The sequence below is a fragment of the Ctenocephalides felis genome, unplaced genomic scaffold (genome assembly GCF_003426905.1).
Source record: "Ctenocephalides felis isolate EL2017-DRISC unplaced genomic scaffold, ASM342690v1 CF-g0.4_SCAFFOLD_03573, whole genome shotgun sequence".
NCBI classification, from domain to species: domain Eukaryota; kingdom Metazoa; phylum Arthropoda; class Insecta; order Siphonaptera; family Pulicidae; genus Ctenocephalides; species Ctenocephalides felis.
This window is the reverse complement of record NW_020539727.1, coordinates 13,139,047-13,162,359: the sequence shown is the minus strand read 5'-3', so window position 1 is coordinate 13,162,359 and position 23,313 is coordinate 13,139,047. Positions and strand designations below refer to the sequence as shown.

Below are 23,313 nucleotides of genomic sequence, written 5' to 3'. Positions count from 1 at the left end.
ATTATATCTGTGTGTATATGATGCGGAATCATTTGTCGTATTGTCGTCATCCCAGGGACAATAATGGCCAAGATTAACTATTGTATGGTGTGACGAACAATTGTTCCCAGGAATATATAATTAATCCTGTGTACATATAAAATAGGCATATACATATACATACATTGACACTCCATACACACTGTAATGTTTGATGACAAATACTAAAACTGTTACCAATTTTAAAATAAATTTTATAGATGCATTGATGTTGCATTCACTTGCCCTGCATTTTCTTTCCAGATTCTTTTTGGCATACCCTTTATATTACTAATTAATAAATAATTTCCTAAAATACATATCGTACATGCATTTTTTTTTCAATTTAGTGAATGCCAAATTGTTATATTCAATATGTGCTGAATACATGCAAGAAAAAATGTGTTCTAAATTTTGAACAATCAAAGTTTTATGACAAATGTGATATAATATAATAATTTAGTTTTAAATCGTGATACATAATAAGCATAAGACAGTAAGCAAACTAATAGCATCGTGCCTTAAAAAAATTTGGTGGAACTTTCAGTATCAAAATGAGATATTCGAAGAAACAAAAAAATTTTTTGTCCAAGAACAATTTTTTGTCAACGCAAGCAGAATTTTTTTGAATCGTTCAAATCGTATGCTCCGTTCTCTAAGAAACTCGATTCCTATTTTCTGCACTCTTTACTACGTATCTCCGAAACGGCTGGACCTGCCTTTGCCAAAAACTAATCAGCACATCTCCCTATCAATAGGCATCGAATGTTTTTTGAACTTTTCAAATCGGTTCATCCATACGCCCGAAATCGTCGACGAAACACACACACACATTGTTGAGTTAATTAAATTCTAATAATAAATCAATTTTCACACAAATTTCTCTGAAAATTCACAACTGTTATTTTGCACATTTTTTTTGTTTGAAATTCATAACTGCCTAAATTTATTTAAATTTTCAAAAATTTAATATTATGTATCTAAAATGTGATCTGTAATATTGCCTATAACATAAGTTGGATATATTAAAATATATTTTTCCATTTTGAATTCGTCAAAAATATTATTTTTATGAACTATTGAATTTTTTATGTTAAATTTAATATGTCACTTTGTCTTGTGATTTATAATGTTGAATGAATGTTGAATGAATCTGATCTGAATCTTAAATCGATTTGTATCGAAGTTTCCATTAATATTTAAAACTGTCATTTCACTTTTTTTTTAGTTTATAACTGTCAAAATTTATTGAAATTCTTAAAAATTATATATTTCTAATATTAAATGAGATATTGAATAAAGCCTATCACCTAAGTTGGATATATATGCACACGATGAGCAAATAAAGTTTAAAATCGGTTCAGTAGTTTAGGAGTTTATTGAGGACATACATCGTGACACAAACATTATATATATTGGGGTGGTCCTTGACATGGATAATTTTGAATTTTTTTACTTCCAAGGCCTCAAATGATAAAAACGAATCCTCTGAAAGTTTTAGCTCCTAATATTAACATTAAGATAGTTCGCAGTCCAACCAAAGATTCTTAGAGAAATAAAATGGGTAAAATTCCATTTGTTTTTTAGAATTTATTAACTTAGCGAAAAGTGAATCAAAATTTTGAGAATAACATTGTATTTGCTTACTTTGATCATAAATGAAAAATTACAACAAAAATTTGATATATTTTATAAAATAAGTATTTAATTAGGAAGAAAAACCAAAAAACTTTGGTTGGAGTGCAGACTATCTTAAAGATACCATTAAGAGCTAGAACTTTCAATGAAATTGTTTTTATCAATTTGGGAGCAAAGAAATTCGAAAATATCCATATCAAGGACCACGCTAATATATGTATATATATATATATATATATCCATATCCAAGCGATAGTTCGGCTCATCCAGCTTATAAATTATTTCTATAATGTAATAATCCTCGCATTTAATATTCAAGCCGAGTACGTTGAAGAGATCATAAATGCAAAATTTATGAGAAAAACGTGTAAAGAATCCTCAAGCAACCCATATAATCATATACGAGACTTTACTATTCTTAGTAAAATCAAGATTCGTCCTATCTGTTCCGACAAAACAGACCGACGCAGTTTCATTTCAATGAGACACTTAATTCAATTTGCTCTACAACCCTTCCTGGGGATGAAGTTGGTCCGATGTACATTGGAAAACCAACCCCTGAAGGACAAAAACCCCTGTTTTAAATACGTGGACAGTGCGGTGAAAAAGTATGGATGATATAAAGGTGATATATTGTATAGATCTCATTTTAGCCACTTCATTGTGGCGAGCAAATTTTGTTAATGCCAGATGATGAAAGTGTAAAAATTACAAAAAAAAATTAAGCAAAGAAATGACTTTCCAAGCTTTTGTGCAAAATTTTGGTGAGAAACCACAAGTATGTTTTGTGTCTAATGTATATTTTTTATATTTGGCCAAGATTTTTTTACACCAGGTACAATTTTAGACATGATCAAAATAGATTACGTGATGAAACTATTAACTGAAGCTTATACAAGAATGATAAGTTAAATATGCAAATTAATTTTCTTGTAGATATAATAAGAATTTTTACCAACTTAGCATGTATTACAATCGTTACAATCAACTTTAGAAACGTTATAGGTAATTATATCTTCTAAGATTTTAAAACAAAAAAGAAACTAAAGTTCTCAGAAATGTATTGAATTATTATAAAACCTTAAAAACTTTGTGATAAATTATTTTTTGGAAATAATAAGTAAGAAAATACATATCATGCATTAAAATTAAAAAATTTAACGTTGACATCTATTGAAAAAAATAGAAAATCAAATACAGAAAAAAGCAATATAATTTCAATCCAAACCAATTCAAAACGTGAAACACATAATAATTTTAAATCACACTTCGACACTATTCAGCCAATTTTTACACAAAGAAAAATTGTGAGATTTGCTGAAACTTTGGCGAACATAGTTTTAAATAGACTTGGATTTTGGATTTTGGATTTTTGGAATTATGAATATGTTCATTTATTCTCTTGTAAATATAATGAGAAATTTTGCCAATATAGCAATCGGTTATTTTATATTTAGGAATTTAAGATTTAAGAACTAAACGATTTGTCTAAATTACAAACTAAAGCAAAACATTCTTCGGTAATTTTTTGAATCATTATAAAACCATAAAAGCTTTGTGAAATTAATCCAGACTTAATAAGTCTGTGCAAGTGGTATAACTACATACTTTTAGATCAATTCTTTTGACAATATTAATAAAACACTAGTGGTGTATGGCATCGTGCCTTAAATCAAATTACTGGAACTTCCCGTATCGTAACAAAATGTTCGAAGAATATTTAATGTTTTCAAATAGATTATTATAAATATTGTAACATTGTCTAATATTTATAAGAATTATATAAACTGAATTGCAAAGTTGAAATTATTTGTTTAAAGTATATTAGAACTTTAGTCAGAATTACAATTAAAATTTGAATTATTTTTGATATACAAAAAAAAAAAATTCTTGAAAAAGAAACTGAAATATTTTTTTTTCCAAAAGCAATTATTTTGTTAAAACAAGCAGAAAGTTCTTTGAATCTTTCAAATCGGGCGCTTAGTTCTCTCAAAAACTGCCATTTTTTGCACATTTAGCTCTATATCTACCAAACCGCTCGATCTGCCTTTGCAAAAAACAAATCACCACTTCTCCCCGTCATTACGAACTTAATGTTTTTTTGAATCATTCAAATCCCATACTCCGATCTCTCAAAAACTCGATTTCTATTTTTTGCACTGTTTGCTCCGTTTCTCCGTAACGGGTGGACCTGCCTTTGCGAAAAACTAATCAGCACATCTCCCTATCAATAGGAATCGAATGTTTTTCAACCATTCAAATCGGTTGATCCATGCGCCCAAAAACGTGGACCAGAATTGTATCCATATATACGAACACACACACACACATCCATTTTTTCTGAGGTAAGCCAAAATGTTCAGAAACCTTCAAAACGTGAAGAAATGTAAAAAGTTTCAATTTTGATTTTGCGACGATTACAATTACCCTACGAGAAGTTAAAAATGTGTCTTACATCTTTTGCCCTCTACTTTAAAATAGCAACGTAAAAAGTACCAAATTTTACATAACACTCCTATTTTATCCTAGAATTTGTCTCTTAGGTTTAATCTTCTGACTAACTAGTTCCGGAATAATATTCCAGTACATTGGCCTTACGAAAGAGTAGACGTTTCTAGAAATTAATCATAATTTCATTAATTAACTCCAGATAAATTCTTAATAGAATCTGGAGGAAACCCCGGAGAAACTGCATAAAGTCACGAATCATCTAACGAAATACTCAATCTACTGTCCTAGAAATATCTCTCAATATATATATCCACCGAGAATACATCTCCCGGCGTCTTATACAGCACAAATCGCTTTAAGCAGAATTCTTCAACGCGGAATCGTCTGTGATTCTAATTGAATTCCGTTTGATTCCTCCGATAGTCTTTTGTATAAAGGACAAAAGCTTTTCCCGTTCACAGTTCGAATTGATCATTAAAAATTTATTGCAAGTTCAAACAGTCGACGCATTAAAAATTACAGATCAATGGAAGAAGAAACTAGCGGTGTATGGCATCGTGCCAAGGCAAATTGCTGGAAATTCCCGTACCGTAATAAAATATTCGAGAAATTTTAAACGTTTTCAAATATATTATCACAAACACTGTAACTTTCATTATTTTTGCTATATTGTTATATCTGAGCAAATCAAATGTAAATCATAAATCAATTTATCTCTAGAACATTAACAACAATCGTCATTTCATTTCGATTAAATTTCAAAAAAAAGTTGCCTAATTTACACAAAATTGAAAAAGTGCTCCCGTATAGTTACAGTCTAAACGCATTTGCAAATAATTCTGCGCAACATTTTTACTTATACTGTGCTTAGCTTGGCGGCATTTTCACATTTTTCAATAGCTTTCACAAAATTGAAAAAGTGCTCCAGTACAGAAACAGTCTAAACGCACTTGGTGCACAGAAACAGTCAAAGCACCAGAGTGGCGCTTAGACTGTGCTTAGCCTGGGTAATTTTTTGAATTTATAATCCAAAATTACAAAAATATTTTATAAGAAATAAAAAAAGATGTAATAATTTTTTATCTTGAAAAGTTTTTTGCAGAAAGCAGAAAGTTTTTTAGATCATTCAAATCGGACGCTTAGTTCATTCAAAAACTGCCATTTTTGCATATTTAGCTCTGTATCTTCAAAATGGCTGGGCCTGCCTCTGCCAAAAACTAATAACCACTTCTCCCAGTCGTTACAAATTGAATGTTATTTATATTATTCAAATCCGATACTCCGTTCTCTCAAAAACTCGATTTGTATTTTCTGCACTCTTTGCTCCGTGTCTCCGTAACGGCTGGACCTGCCTTTGCCAAAAACTAATCAGCACATTTCCCTATCAATAGGGATCGAATGTTTTGTAAACCATTCAAATCGGTTGATCCGTGCGCCCTAAAACGTAACCGAAAAATTGTATCAATACGCATACATATCCATATACATACATCCACACACATCCATTTTTTCTGAGGTATGCCAAAATGTTCAGACACCTTGAAAACGTCGAGAAATGCAAAAAAATTCATTTTCGATTTTCGGCCCATTACTATAACTACGGAAAGTTAAAAAGTTCTGGTAAAAGTTTAAGGAAAATGACTTATTAGTAGATGCAAGAAAATGGTAATGGTAATTCAAGAGAAGTTTAATAGTAATTTTTTTAAATTTATATATATATATATATATATATATACTAGCAAACCCGACGAACTCCGTTTCGCCACCAGATGGTTTCGTGAGAAAGATGAAGAAATTTTTTGTTTGTTTTATATTTGAAAAGGAAAAATTTAATTTTATTATACAACAGTAATGAATTTATTTCGATTACAAAAATGAAGTATTTTTTAGTTGAACTTCTCTAAGTAAATGAAAGTGAATCCATAATTAATTCGCAAATTTTCAACTAATTTTCTTAGCTATAAACGAAACGAAATCGTTTTGTGCGTTCTGGAGTTATATCGTCAGGAAGGAAAACCCGACTTATTTATATATATATATAGAAGATAATCTATTTGAAATTATTTAAAACAGTTATTGATTATTTTTATTACTCGAATTTTTAATTACGGTGCGGGAGTTCCAGCAGCTTGCATTAAGGCACGATGCCATGCACAACTAATTTTCTTAGCTATAAACCTTGCGGAGCCCGAGACCTTTTCAACGAATACAAAATTGTCGAAATCGGTTCGTGCGTTCTGGAGTTATTTCGTCAGGAAGGAAAACCCGACTTATTTTTATATATGTAGAAGATAATCTTTCTGAAATTATTTAAAACAGTTATTGATTACTTTTATTTCTCGAATTTTTAATTACGGTGCGTGAAGTTCCAGCAGCTTGCATTAAGGCACGATGCCATGCACAACTAATTTTCTTAGCTATAAACCTTGCGGAGCCCGAGACATTTCCAACGAATGCAAAATTGTCAAAATCGGTTCGTGCGTTCTGGAGTTATTTCGTCAGGAAGGAAAACTCGAATTATTTTTATATATATAGAAGATATATATATATATATATATATATAATTTTATAATAGTGTTCGGATCAAATTCTCCTCTTTAAATCAAATATTCAAAATTCATCCCTCAAATATATGCGGGCAACTTCTTCAGAATAAAACAACCTACCACCTTTATAAGGGCGTCTTTTAGCAATTTGATACATCCATTTCACTGCACGCTCCTTTGGTCTTGAGACGATCAAAGGTTTTTCCATCTTCTTGTTCCGAGATATTTTCTACCACATCATAGGGCGAAAAAAAGAGAAAAATTCGGAAAAGCGTTTTTCAAAATACGGATAAAAAGTTTGGACTAGTGGAAGATGGATGTAAAACTTTGAAAAGATAAAAAAAATAAACTTTTTTTTTTGATCAGCAATAGTTTTGTTAATTTACCAGTTGTCTAATTTTCTACCACATCATAGGACAAAAAAAGAGAAAAATTCGGTAAAGCGTTTTTCAAAATACGGATAAAAAGTTGGGATCGGTGATAGATGATTGTAAAGATGTAACATTGAAAAGAGAATAAAAATAACATTCTTTTTAATAGCAATAATTTTGTTGATTTACCAGTTAGCTGGGAAAAAAGTACATTAAATAGTAATTTGAACATTGAGGAAATACTGTCCATAAATCTTTAGGTTTCAAGATATTTTCTACCACATCATGAGGAAAAAATAAAGAAAAATTTTGGAATTTGGAGAAGCGTTTCTCAAAATACGGATAGTAATACACTTAAATGTTTATAGATAGGCATATAGATATCAAAACGTACAGTATTATATTTAATTACTTACAATGATACTATATTAGCTAACAAGTTTAAAGTAATTGTAACTAACAAAAACAAATAACAAATTTAAAATATTGTTGCATAAAAACAGATCAGTACAATAAAATGATAAACTAAAAGTTAAATCGTTAAATCGTAACTAAAAGTTAAATATAAAATTATATAGTTATATATAGTTATATAACTGAATTGTTAAGGAAAACAAAAACAAAGTCATGCCTGGAAAACCAGGAAAATTTTGAATTTTTTGGTTGAAAGAAAGGTGAATCCAAGATTTGGAAAAAATAACGAAAACAAAACAAAGTATTAAAAATATTAAAAATAAATCCAAAAAATATAAAAATGAAGAAAATAATGAAGGTAATAAAATCTGAATATTTAAAAGCATTTCAAATATTGAAATAGAGGTCGCAATCAAAAATTGATAAAAAATTTGAAATAATTTGATATTATGAGAAGTATCATATAAGTAACTAGTAGAAGGGCAAAATTGTGTTTATTTCCACAAAGAAGATTTGAAATAATAAAAACAGATTCTGCAAATTTTTATTCTAAGATCACTTTATGCAGAATGACAAGAGAATTTAAAGTATTATTTTCATTAAAAATATGTTCCGAAAACATGGTCTTACATTGATTTGGATGTATTGATTACATATATGTACAATCATTCTCTTGTAAATATATTGTTAACATTCACCAATATAACAATAACTGCAATCATTACAATTTAATCTGTCATCATTTACTATAGAAAAAATAGCCAGAAATTAAAAAAAAATTGAAATTATTCATATTACGAGAAGTATCACGTACTAACTCGGCACAAAATACAGGATTACAAAGAGGATTTATAATGTTAAAAACAGATTCAGAAAATTATTCTAAGATCATTTTATTCAGAATGACAAGAGGACTTAAAGTATTAATTACACTAAAAATATGTTCCGAAAACATGGTCTTGCATTGATTTGGATACTTTGATTACAGATAGGTTCATTAATTCTCTTTTAAATATATTGTTAACATTCACCAATATAACAACAACTGCAATCGTTACAATTTAATCAGTCACCATTTACCATTGCAAAAAAGGCATAAATTCAAAAACAATTGAAATAATTCATATTACGAAAAGTATCATAGACTAACTAGGCACAAAAGAAAAGAATTACAAGGAAGATATTCAGAATGATAAAAACAGATTCTGCAATTTTTATTCTAAGATCACTTCATGCAAAATGATAAAAGTATTATTTAAACTAAACGTGGTCTTGCATTGATTTGGATGTTTTGATTACAGATATATAATCTTATTATATGATTTATTTATTTTTACTTAAATGGCAACTTGTACAGTAGCAAATAAGTTTTACTTCAATCGCGTGTGAACCTTACGCGCACTCTTTTTTTATCAGCTGGGAGTAAAGTAAATTAAGGAAGTCTCTTCTACCTTGTTAATTCAAAAAAGTCGACTTTTTTTATTTCGTATTTTTTATTTTGCAACGGGAGTCTGTTCTCGAACAAAAAGATAAATTTTATGGCCCTGGAATTGCAGATTGATTGTAAGTAACTTTTTTCCAAGAGCATTAATATCTTTGACTACGATTTTCCAAAAGTTTTGTTTTTGCAACCGGTCGACCTAATATCTCAAAAAGTAATTAATCAATTGACTAAAGTGATATATCAAATTTTGTGAAAAACATGCCTCGCTATCGTTTGATACCAGTTTATTAGATTTTGTTCATTTCAATCATTTTTAAAGCAACAAACAAACAATTTTGTTTTTGTGCTTTGTGCAATGATTTCGTGTTTAAAAATATTGTCTAAAATCGGTTTTTAAACCATTTAAGAACCGTCTATTTCCCCGTCTATATATAATACAAGAGAAATGTTCCTACAGCATTCTTGAAAACGCATTTCGCGGTCTCGGGATTTTGAATAAAGGAATCATTTTTATTTTATACCTCACTCTCTCACTTTATTTTATATTTAGGGATCGCATTTTACCTTCTATAGAAGGAGTAGATACTTTGAACTGCAAATCGTAAACGTAGAAAAAACCTTCAAAAGTTATTCGTTTTAAGAAAATAGTTAAGAAATTAAATTAATAGCTCAAAGTACATAGCAATATTTATATTTAGGAGTTATTTTCTTAAAGGCAGATCGTAACACAGACCTTAAAAAATCGTCTGTTATAGCATCATTTGTACAATGCAATTATTATAAACATTATTTACAAATTAGTTCATTTATTAATTTTTATACATAGTAGTGCAAACTAATATTCAATTCATACATTTTTAACTTCCCGTAGTTATAGTAATCGCAAAATAATCGAAACTGAAAATTTTTATATAATTTATGTTTAACAGGTTTCTGAACATTTTGGCATACCTTAGAAAAAAATGGATATGTGTGTGTGCGTGTGCGAATACAAATTTTTGTCGACGATTTCGGGAACACCGATCAACTGATTTGAATAATTCAAAAAACATTCGATTCGTATTGATAAGAAGACGTGCTTATTAGTTTTTGGCGAAGGCAGGTCTAGCCGTTCCGAAGATACGGGGCAAAAAGTTCTAAAAACGGTAACTCAGTTTTTAAGAGAACGGAGCGCCCGAATTTATTAATTCAAAAAACATTTTACTTGTATCGACAAGATGAAGAACTGATCAAATTTTTGGGAAGGCAGGTCCAGCGGTTAGAAACTCTCAATAAAAATAAGTTAGAAAAATGTCATTTGGCGGTCAAAAATGATTATTCGACATATGTACATCAAATTATCAGGTGTTTTATAGAGATTTTAATAATGTGCACTCATTTTGTGCAAATTTTTTGTGTTTCGTACCAAGATTTTTAATTACGGTACGGAAAGTTCCAGCAATTTGCCTTAAGGCACGATGCCAAACACCACCAGTTAATTTTTATAAATAGTAGTGCAAACTAATATTCAAATCAAAACTTCTTACTTTTTGCTTCAAAACAAAGATTAACCTACGGAGACTACAGACTATACAAAACAAAGCTTTACGACTAACACTTAAAGGGAATAAACGGAAAAGGATTATTATGGTCAAACAGCTGTATCTCCAAAAATAACTTAATTTTTAAAAAATCCTCTGGTACACATATTCTTAAACTTAAATAGTTAAACATTGAAAATATAAATAAAATGATGTTTAAGTGTAACCAAAAAATATTAAGAGTCATTTTTTTGCAAAAACCATATTACCAATTTTAGCTAGTAAAAATATTACTAGTATCTAATAACAATCAACTATAAAAATATCATTGAAATTCATAGATGAGTTTTTATTACCGTAGACATAAAAATCTGTATCAAAAAGGTATGTTTATTTATGCAAACATCCTATACGTCGTAAAACATAGGCATAAAATACTATGGATAAAACTATATGCGTGATTTTTTCCAGAAAAGTCCGGAAAATCGTAAAAAATCCGGACTCGCCATGTATATGCTAATGAGAAGACTTACGTCGTGTTTTGTTGTTGCAATATCATAGTCGTGCGAAATATATGCCAATTGCCATTTTGCAAAAAAGGTTGCATAATATACATAGGAAAATATTTTTATATAAATATACATATATATATATGTACTATTAGGGTTTGAAATCTTTTCTTTGAATTGGGTACTTGTCTATTTTTTGCGTCGGTAAATCCGCACATTTGAATATAACGAGAGTGTATCGTTTTGAAATTGCGGTGTTTTTACGACAAATAAAAACAGGGAAAAATAGTTTGGAGGAGAGGTATGCAAATGCATTCAGTATATATATATATATATATATATATATATATGTATATATATACAGGGTGTCCCAGAACTCAGCGTCAAGCCGAAACAGGAAGACAGTGTTAATGAAAAAAAAAAGAAATTAAATTTATCAGATGGATTTGAGAAAATCATGAGCTTTAAAGTACAACCTAGAGAGGTTTGGTGAATTAATCAATATTTTTCGGTTATTGTAGTTAATTTTTACAAATTTTGGTCATTCAAAATTTCGAACCGTAATCGTAAATAACATAATTATGATCGCAGTAAAAAAATATTGGCAAAAACCCTCAGTTTTCTATAATTATGACTATTTGTACTATTTAAATTTATAATATGTAAATAAATTCAAAATTTGACAAATTTGAGAGAAAAAAGTATGAAGAAAAAAGTGTTAAAAAATGCTAGGAAGTTCCATTAAAATTTAGCGCATGTAATCAGAATTCTAAAATAATACAATACTTGTTAGTTTTATACTAAGTAAGTATCTAAAATAAAAATAATTTAATATTAGAATATATTTTACAAAATATCAGAGTTTTTTTAAATGTTCAAAAAACGAAGATAATGATAAATCATAAAAAGAAAAACATAACTAAAATGAATTAATAAGTAATAACAAAAATTAATTAATTGAACTTTATATTTGTTAATTGTTATATTTGTTAATTAATTGAATTTATAAGTGTTTATAAATTATCACAATGTTTAATTGTATCTTATGTGAAACAAATGTCATAAAATTTTATAATCGATAATAATATATATAGAAGAAATAAACAATTATTCCAGAAAAAACTCCAAAACTTAATATAGCTATTGTTATAATCAAATTTATATTTTGTATAATATTCAAAATTCAATATCAAAAATACTAAAAAAAATATTTGTTCACAACATTTTTTATAAATATACAAATTTTAATTTAATTTAATATAATATAAATAAATATATAATAAAATTAATTTAATTTAATATAATATAAAGAGGTTTAATTATATGTATTTTAAGAATAATGAAAAGCGACATTTTCCAATTGAATCCGTATATCAAAATTAAAATAGTGTATTAAAAAAAACAATTTAAACTGATTTTGGATTTAAAAATCCTCTACGTGAAATAAATTTTTAATAATTTAGGCTAGTGCACAAAATTGAGTAAATATGATTGTATTTTATTAGGCAACTGATTAAAATTGAAACATATATAAAAAATAAAATTTAATAATAGTATATAAGCCAAAAACCATAACTGATTGAAAAAATTATATCGTTGATTGTTAATTTGTGATTTTGTTTGTTGATTTTTGATTTTAATGATTTTACGAGAAGAAAATTGACCTCATTCGAAAGTGTTATCATTATTGAAGTAGAGTCTTCAATAAAATATGGCATTTATTATTAAACAAATATTTGCATATATCATCTTCCTTTATTACTTGTCAGTAATTCCAAGGTATTGAACCGTGTTCAATGCTCTCATAATGATCTCATTGAATTTATGAGCTGCCAATATATAATTTTCATCGTATGTTTTCAACTTAATCAAAAGCCATGACTAATAACAAGAATTATATGCCATCTTGGTACGACAACTAATCTTTAAGAAAATTACAAGGCGTTCTACATAGAGAACATTTCCTAGAATGGCATCTGTAATTTAACTTGGAAATGAAAGTCATGGAGGAAAATTTGAATAGGTGAATTAATAGTAAATGTAAGATAAACATCAAAAATATTTAGGACAACCATTGGGTTGCCTCTGAAAATCTAATAAAGAAAAGTTACATCACAAAATATATAAGCTATTTCGGCTGAAGAAAAATTCAAATATGTAAACTTCAAACTATTTTTAAATTTTCTATCAAAATATTTTATTCAAGGTAATTTATTTTATCTCGAGTAGTTTTACATCGATAGTAATATTTGATCAGAACTATAAATTTCGAAAACATTCGCCACATCCATTCCAAACAATTAAATTTATTGCAAACGTCGCAAAAATTTACGATGGATATGAAATAAAATGGCATTTTGAAAATATTATGCCCTGTTAAAAATTTATTGCTTTCGGTGTAATAATCGAATAAATGGTTGTAAAACATATATATATATATATATATATATATATTTATATATAAAAGATTCTTAATCGACATTTAAAAAAACTACTTTTCGAACTAAAAATTGAACTTAAATTTAAAAAAGACGTGGGCCAAAGGGTATGGGCGTGTTTCCATACAGAATTGGCCCCACTCTGGTATTTAAATTATTTAGATGTCATTTTATAGGTATTTTCGAGAAAATTCGATATACCAAATTTCAAATCTGTAGCTCATCATTTGGCCGAGATATCAGTGAAAACATGTGAAAGTGGCCCCTTTTTTCAAACTCACTTTTTGTCGGAAATATGAGAGATATCGAAAAACTGTTTACGTCATTCTATTTGTACTGATCTTGTCTATATTATTTATAATGAATAATGTTAAAAAATTGTCATTAACTAGATGAAAAGATGAAAATAAGACCCTTTTTGTATAAAAAATATGAATAAAATAATTTCACTGATTTTCATTGATGTCGTAACTTTTACAGATTCGTTAATTAATTGTCAATTAATTTTCAGTCACAATTTAAAAAAAAAACTCAAAATACAGTAAAATTTGACAGGGTTACAAATCACATATTTTTAGACTCATTCTCAAAAAATATGGATGTTTATGAAAATAATATATATTATAATAAAAAAAATAATATTGAATAAAGAAAAATCTGACTTTTGACTCAAAATTTTTCTGGGATAAATTCTATCTTCTGAAATAAATTAAGTATTTAGAGACATTACAAATTTCAAAAACCCCAAAAAAAATCAATGAAAGTGTTCTAGATGGCGACTATAAATTTGACCTCATTATGAATTTTATTGTACAAAATTAGAGATTGTCGAGTACTATATAACATTCTAAATCAACTGAAGATTGTACTCCTAAACTACTAAACTTGATTCAACTTATTTGCAAACAAAGATTAAAATAAGTTTTCAACAAATAATGAGAAGCGTGCCAGAGCAATGTGCGGCCGGGCTAGCTAGTATATATATATCTATAAATATATATATATATAATACGAATAAAATAATTTCATTATTTTTGCATGAAGGTCGTACCTTTGACAAGTACGTTTATTAATTGTCAATTAATTTTCAGTCACTTTGTAAAAAAAAATCAAAATACAGTGAAATCTGCCAGGGTCAATCAGATATTTTTAGACTAATATTCAAAAAATTTATATTTATAATAATGATATATATTGAATAAAAAAGGTAAGTCATACCGATTTTAGGTGTGAAAATTTTCAACATAGATTAAAATATTAATAATTTAAAATAATTTAAGAAATCTAGGAAAAAGTCCAACATCACAAGTAAAAATCTGACCTCATTATGTATTTTATTGTACAAAATTAGGAGTTCATGTTCAAATAGAAAACATTATTAGTTAAACAAACTAGAGATTGTTGAGTACCATATGAAATTTTAAACCAATTAAAGATTGTAATCCTAAACTACTGAACTTGATTCAACCCATTTGTGAACAAAGATTGAAACAACTTTAGAAAAGTGAGGATCGTGCCACAGCAATGCGCAGCCGGGCTAACTAGTATATATATATATATATATATATATGTATATATATATATACACACACATATATATATATATATCCCAATACTCGAAATAACGATTCGGAACGAGATGCTAGCAATTTGCTAGCATTCTTCCATATAATGTTTTATTTACCGACCATTAAAAATCGCCATAGTGACCATAAAGGAAAGTTAGTGGGGTGTCCTGACGATAATAATTCAAAATCGAATTCCATTAGAACTAATATAGTACATATATATCAATTGCAAAAAATATATAATTGAAAAATTATAGTAAAAAATAGTCAAGGTAAAATAGATTAAATTAATACCAAACTCAATTCATAATTTCCTAAAATCTTGTAATTTTTAGGGGAATTTAGGAGTAAAAATGTTAAGAAGATAATTCTGAATTTTCGAATCCTTGTGCGTTTTGACTAATAATGTAAATCTTTCCAAAGTACTATCCTTATTGAAAAGGTTGGAGATTTGATTTTTTTAGAAGCAAATAAATATATACATTTAGATTTTTTTCAGAACATAGATACTATCTAGTATTATCAAACCATCATCAATATGTATAAAATATTTATTTAAAAATGAAATTCATAAAATCTCTTTTAAAAAAGGAATTTCAACAAAATTTACGATTTTTTTCAGTAAACAGCGCGATTGTGAGTCTTGCATATAAATTGGGAGTGACTACAAGAGTCAATTATTAAATTAATGTTATAAAATAAAAATGAGTAGAACTTTACAAAATCATTAGTGTCAAAAAAAACTTTAGTATATTTATCTTAGAATTTTTGGTATTGGTAGAAATAGGTAATTCAAAGTGCTGGTATATCTAGATTAATAACCCCAAAATATGGCCCATAGATTAAATTTATTTTGAAGACATTCTATCATTTTCTTAATTTTCATGATTTTACTAAATTTATAAATGAGAACGTAAACAATTAATTTAGAATATTCCTTAGATCCTTTTATATAGTTATGTCTAACAGTCTATTTCCATGACGCTGTTATTTTGTTTCTAAACTACTAAACTTATTAATTGATTGTGGTATCCATAATTTGATTAAACACCGTTGATAAGAGTATTCAGATTATCATATTTTAATCGTTATAAACGATGAATGCTATAGCATCCACGTCAAGTTTTACGCTTGCCCAAGCTAATTAGTGACTACCAAGATAATACCAAAATACCCCAAAAATCAGTCATTAACTTGACTTGTACAATACCCACAAAATCGTAAGGTTATATAAAATAAATTCAAAATAATTGACAATTGCATTCATGTCTATAATGAATGCTATAGCATTCGAAAACGTGTTAAGTTAGTATTAGTAATATTTTTTAAAGGTACTCACACTTGCCAAATTGTGATTTATGTTTCCCAAAGCCTGAGACCTGTTACTTCTTCCATTCCTGTTGCAAGAAGGTAAAAGGGCCTGGAGGTCGTCACCTCCGGCGTTGTTGCCGGAACCTCCGCGCCCTTCCAGGCGGTCATGTCTGGAAAAAAGAAAAAAACAGATTAATATAATAATAATTGATAATAATAACAAAATTGTTTTAAAATGCATATATATTGTTCAGCAATCTTTATCGATATCAAACAGGCATTCGATAAAGTTTGGGACGAGGGCCTACTCATCAAAATAAAAAATTCTTTGCCGCACAAGATAATTTCACGATTGAAAAGTTACTTAGCAAAGAGATTATTCAGAACTAGAGTTGGAACAGAAACATCAGAATTACGTAAAATCAAGTCAGGAGTTCCACAAGGGAGTGTTTTAGGGCCACTATTGTATCTCATATACTCACACGACACGACAATGAAACTTTTGCCGGTGATACAGTTGCCATGGGGACTCATACAACTGCATCCGTCACAATATGTCTCCGAATTTAAAAAGTGGTTCAATAAGTGGAAGATAAAAATAAATGAAACAAAATCTAGCCATATAACCTTCACAACAAGAACCCTGGACTGCCCAAGAGTAAAAATAAACAACATAGAAATACCAAAATATGAGAGCGTAAAATACCTTGGGATTCATCTTTACAGAAAATTAAGCTGGTCAATGCACATCAAAATGAAAAGAAAACAAATGGAGAAGAAGTTCAAAGAGTTGTATTGGCTAATTGTCAGGAGATCAAATATGTGCTATGAAAACAAACTCCTTTTATATAAAACAATAATAATCCCAATCTGGACATACGGCATTGAGCTACGGGCGTGCGCAAGCAATTCAAATAAAAAAAAATACAAGTAGCGCAATCAAAAATTTCAAGATGCTTTGTGAACGTACCCTGGTATATTACAAATGACACACTACATAAAGACCTAAAAATAAAAACTAAGTAGAAAAAAATACCACGAAAAACTACCAGGGCACACAAACAAATATTTGAAAGAACTAAGCGAGGAATATCCCACTTAAAGATTGAAAAAAAGTAGCTATACGATCTTAAATAAAATGTCAAAAAATAATAAAAAGAGATATATCTCTAAAAATGTATATAATTTTGATTGGCAGTAAAACTATGCAATTTATTGATATATATATATATATATATATATATATATTAGGGTGGTCCTTAAAATGGTCATTTTCGAATTTCCTTGCTTCCAGGGCCTCAAATAGTTCCAAATTGATAAAAAACAATTCTCTGAAAGTTTTAGCTCTTAATATTAACGTTAAGATAGAGCGCAATTCAATCAAACTTCGTATGGAAAGAGAATGGAAAAATTTTTGAAAATTTTAAAAAAATGTTTTACATAGCGACAAATGAATGAGTTTTGTTCATTCATTTGTTCGCTAAATTACATCTAAAAAACATTTTTAAAATTTTTGAAAAATTTTCCATGCTATTTCCATACAAAACTTTGATTGAATTGCGCTCTATCTAAACGTTGATATTAAGAGCTAAAACTTTCAGAAAATTGTTTTTTATCTATTTGGAATCATTTGAGCCCCTGGAAGTAAGGAAATTCGAAAATGGCCATTTTAAGGACCCAAATGGGGTCCTTTGGGGCTTTAATGGTAACACAAAATTAGAATTTGGGAAGTGCTGCCACATCGATCAAGAATTAGATACCAAAAACCGAGTATGAATAATTGCCAAATGAACAATTTTTATAAAATAATGACACCAAATTTTGCTTCAAAATTTTACCTGCATTTAGGTCAATATACTTTATGTTTAACTTCCCGTAGGGTAAGTTATTGTAATGGGCCGAAAATCGGAATTGAAAATTTTTACATTTCTCGACGTTTTGAAGGTTTCTGAACGTTTTGGCATACCTCAGAAAAAATGGATGTGTGTGTGTGTGTGTGTGTGTGTGTGTGTGAGTGTGTATGTATGTATGGATACAAATTTTCGCCCACGTTTTCGGGCGTACGGATTAACCGATTTGAATGGTTCAAAAAACATTCGATTCCTATTGATAGGGAAAAGAGCTGATTAGTTTTTGGCAAAGGCAGGTCCAGCCGTTTCGGAGATACGGAGCAAAGAGTGCAGAAAATAGAAATCGAATTTTTGAGAGAATGGAGTATCCGATTTGAATGATCTAAAAAACATTCAATTAGTAATGATTGGGAGAAGTGTTTATTAGTTTTTGGCAAAGGCAGGCCTAGCCATTTTGAAGATACGGAGCTAAATATGTAAAAAATGGCAATTTTTGAGAGAACTAAGCGTCCGATTTAAATGATTCAAAGAACTTTCTGCTTGTCTTAACGAAATAATTGATTTTGGAAAAAAAAATTTGTCCCATTTTTTTTTTCTTTTTAGTTTTTTTTTTTTTAGTTTTTTATATATCGAAAATATTTCAGATTTTATTTTTAATTCTGACTATAGTACTAATATACTTTACAAATAATTTCAACTCTGCAATTCAGTTTATATAATTCTTATAAATATTAGACAATTTTACAATATTTATAATAATCTATTTGAAATCATTCAGTATTCCACGAACATTTCGTTACGGTACGGGAAGTTCCAGCAATTTGACTTAAGGCACGATGCCATAATTGCCTCAAGACAGAATTCCACTTACAGCTAGTTGTTTTTGTTTTTTGCACTTTTTGCGGATCATCCCTAATGGATCAATGATGGATCACTATAAATCTCCATTAACGTCAGAATATTATTATAACCGAATAATTTACTTGCAATGATTTTCGTAACAATATCTTAAAGGAAGACTTAAATTTAAAATTAAAAAATCCTTGTTTTTCATAACCCATAGTCTTCGATCCAGATTTCTTCAAGGTTTTGGCTCAAATTTGAACCAAAAACATTTTTATAAAAATAAATTCCATTCTGATATTCTACAATTTATAAAAAGTATTGTACGTATAAATCACATAAATTTATATGTTATCCCTAATGGATCAATGATCGATCTCTGAACCACCAACACCGTAAATCTCCTCAATTTCTCCAACTTTTTAACGTCAGAATATTAACATATGCCTCTCTTAACTTATGGCACACGTCCCGAATAATTTACTCCCAAGGATTTTCTGTCCATAAATTTACATACTGTATATTTTTCGCCCAGTTTTTTTATTTCATTCGCATTTCATCCTTTTTTATTCGGGAGCAATATTTGCATGAAAGCAATCCCGCTAAGTAGTAGTCTTTGCGGAAGATGTATGATTTCGGCATTTCTTTTTGAAGTCGAATTTAGAGAAAGGTAAATTGTAAATGATATATGGACGGATACAAGACAGATTCACCAGGGTAAAGGAATAAACTCTAGTGGTGTATGGCATCGTGGCTTGAGGTAAATTGCTGGAATTTCCCGTACCGTAATGAAATATACGAGAAATTTTAAACGTTTTCAAATATATTATTACAAATACTGTAACTTTCATTATTTTTGCTATCTTGTTATATCTGAGAAAATCAAATGTAAATCATAAATCACCCACTAGTATAAATTTACATCACATCAAATTTTTTCCTCAATTTCAATCCATTTTCCACCAAGTCATCTTATTCCTACCTATCTTCGTAAATCGTATTAAATCAAGTGTAGCATGTTCTTCTTAATTACGAATCGCGTCAGTTCGACTTCTAACTCCATTAGATAGGAGTTTTAGCAGGATGACTACCAAACTCCTCTCCAACTTCTAACTAACTCATATGTGAGCAGGTGGAAATTGAAGGAAACATGTGCGACAAAGATTAAATCCGATAAGTCCGGAAGGCTTTGTAAATAATTACATTTCCTAGAGAAAACAATTGAAACTAATGGCAAAAAATACACAGGAGATACTGTCTGGAAGTGGGTTTGTAGATTTTTTGTTAGAGAAATTGGATAAAAATAGAGTGATAAAATTAATTATGTAACCAGATGGAAAAGTAGAGGTTAATTTTAGCAGTTTGTATATGGCAACTAATTGGTACCTATAACCTGTGGTGGAATATTTGTTTCAACAAATTATAATAAATATTATATACATGAATTATAATTTGATGAGGTACTTTCAGATTTTTTGCCCTAATTTTGACCAAAAAAACATTTTTTAAAAATCAAATTATTTACAATTTACAGAAGCTTTTAATCAACATTCAAAATTTTTAAATCACTTTATTATCCACGATATTTATCAATCCACATACCTTCGTTTTTGGACCAAATTTGAACTAAAAAACATTTTTATAAAAACAAACTCGACTTTTAACGATTTTTAAATAATAGTGCCAATATAAATGGCAGAATCTAAAAATTTATATTCCTAACAAAAAATCTTCCAAGTTTTTGGATAAAATTGAGACAAAATACTATTTTTAAGAACCAAATATTTTTAGTGAACGATTTATTTTTATTAACATCTTTATAAAAAACAAATTTAGTTAAAAGATTCTTAACAATTTATAAAAAATATTGTGTATTCACAATAACATGCTAAATCACATAATTTAGAAACTTATACGTCTGTCTAGATTTTAAGATTTTGGATAAAATTTGAACAAAATAGCATTTTAAACAAACAAACAACGAATCTAAATATTTCTAATGATTTATAATAAATATTGTATAGCACTTGGACGCAGATTTTTTCTGATTTTTTTTTAAAGAAATTTAATTATAGTAGTTTAAGAAGTTTAATTATAGTAAATATTATTAAACTTCTTTAATATAGATTTTTCTAGTTTTTCAACTTGATTGGAACCAAGAAAAATGTTTATGGTACAGATACATTCTTTGTGACTTTTTAATAGATAAATATAAATAATAATAATAACATTTCAAAGTTATATCGTAGTACAAATCTTGATTTAATGAAAAATGCCTGAATCAGAAGAATATTTTACACTGTACCTTGAAAACAATAAAACAAATTAAACATTTGTACTAAACGCAAGTTTATTGATTAGAAGCTATTTCTATATTATTCGTAGTTTCTATAAATCTTTGTAGTTGATTTTATAGAATTTACTAATCAGCAATTACTTCATTTCTCTAATGAAGGTTCATTTCTAAATGCTAATTACAATGACAAACCGATCAAATTTGAACAAAAACATTTTTAAAGAAACACGTAAATTTTTGACTTTTAAAACATTTATAATTTATAATCTGTTCACTTCCATCCCGATGTTTCTAACAATTTATGAAAATTATTGTAAATATTTATAATATTCTTCAATATAGATTTTTCACGATTTTGAAATTAATTTGAAACAAAAATCGTATTTAAGGTACAGATATTTGAGATATTTAAGATAAGTAAAAAAACCCTTATTCATTTGTTGGTCAATAAATACAATAAATATTTAAATTTGATATTATGATTTATGAAAGTAACAAATTATAAAAAATAATGAAAAAATAATTAAGAGTATAAATTTATGTATTAAGTAAATTATTGTATGTAGTATTAGTGCAAAAATTACGACTATTCAGAATTAAAATCCTCATTCCATGTCATCTGAAATATTCAAATTCGTGTTGACATTTTGACATGTTTTACATTATTTTCCTCTGTTCTACCTTTTTCCCAACACCTTGTACACATGTCACTTTAGGCTGTCATCGCAAAATTTTGAAAATATTCTAGATTAATTCTTGGACATGTGTCATTGTCATCCTTTGTCAATAAAAAGACGTAAAAGGTCCTGCATAAATTTTGGAAAATTATTCGGAAAATTGTTTTTGACCAGAAATCTTTATTTTTTACCACACGCCAACTTTATATTTTCATGTCAAATGCCAAATAAAATTCTTCTCCTTTCACCTGAGTTCAATTATACCAGACAGGTTTATTAAATATAAAACCGAGGTATTTGATCATTTTCTGTATGATGAGAAAAATGAAATATGAAAGGTTTTATGAAATATAAAAGGCATTTCTACGAAGCTTCAAGATTGCGGTCTGGTAATTTCATTTGATGCCATTCGATGTTCGTGATATTGATTCTTGTTGAGAAAAATGATACCAAAATTATTTTATTTATTTACTTTTGTTAAGTAAGGTATTTACGTTTTGCTAAGTAAGGTATATTCTAAACAATTTCTAGAGAATCAAAAAAAATTATACTTTTAGTGTATAAGGATGCGTTGTTTGAATGATATATATATAATAAGGTATTATAAAAATAACTTCATTAGTTTGTCTATATTTTGTCAATACAATCAAACTGAAGTTTTATTCACTTTTTATAGAAAATATGGTATAATCTAATCCAAGTCTTTTTTGATCTTTCGACTTATTGATTTTACGTTTCAACTTTTTCAACTTCTTTTTGGATCCTGGATTTTGTGTATAATTGTAAATAATACTACTGACCTTATACAAAATTTTGAAAGTTCTGCGAGAAGAGATAAAAAATGAATTAAGTATTTCTTCTTTGACCAGTTTTTTGAAAAGTTTTAAGTACCATCGATAAATTAAAAAAAAAATAATAAAAAGTATATATGTAAGGCTAGGCGAGGCACAAAGGTCCAATTTGACTTTGAGCAAATATAAATTATATTATGAGGACCATACCAATTAAATCACAACAAATAACTCATTTCAAACAAACAATTATCTGACTACGATCAGTAAAACTGTCAGCTACTTCATCATAGTACAAAAGTGCTTTTTTGATGTCTTTAAAAAATTTGTTATCTAGACCTTTTTTCCCCTATAGGATTAGTAACTTGGAACGGCCAGGTGGCAAACAGGTTTAATGTCTTATTTTAATTTTAAAGGTATTTTTCAAAATAATTACATTTGTAACTAATGTTAAAAAACTACTAACGGAAGAAAATACTTTTATTATGGATTTTCAAAGATTACCGTATATCTCCCAATAGCAAAGGCAGAAGAATCAAGGTTATAGCTGGTTATACATCTTTCTCCCTCTACTTTCAAATATTGTTGTTAAACAATGCTTAACTTTACTGGTTTTTTACACATCGGT

General features: G+C 28.1%; 1 protein-coding gene across 1 annotated transcript in view; it reads right to left on the bottom strand.

Annotated features, from left to right (window-relative positions):
* Window positions 1-23,313, bottom strand: part of LOC113389557 (protein sprint-like) — a 68,902-nt gene that overhangs the window by 28,490 nt on the left and 17,099 nt on the right. The window contains exon 2 of the mRNA XM_026626578.1: window positions 16,257-16,398. Within this exon, the coding sequence (XP_026482363.1) occupies window positions 16,257-16,398 (142 nt within the window). The remainder of the gene's footprint in view (window positions 1-16,256; window positions 16,399-23,313) is intronic.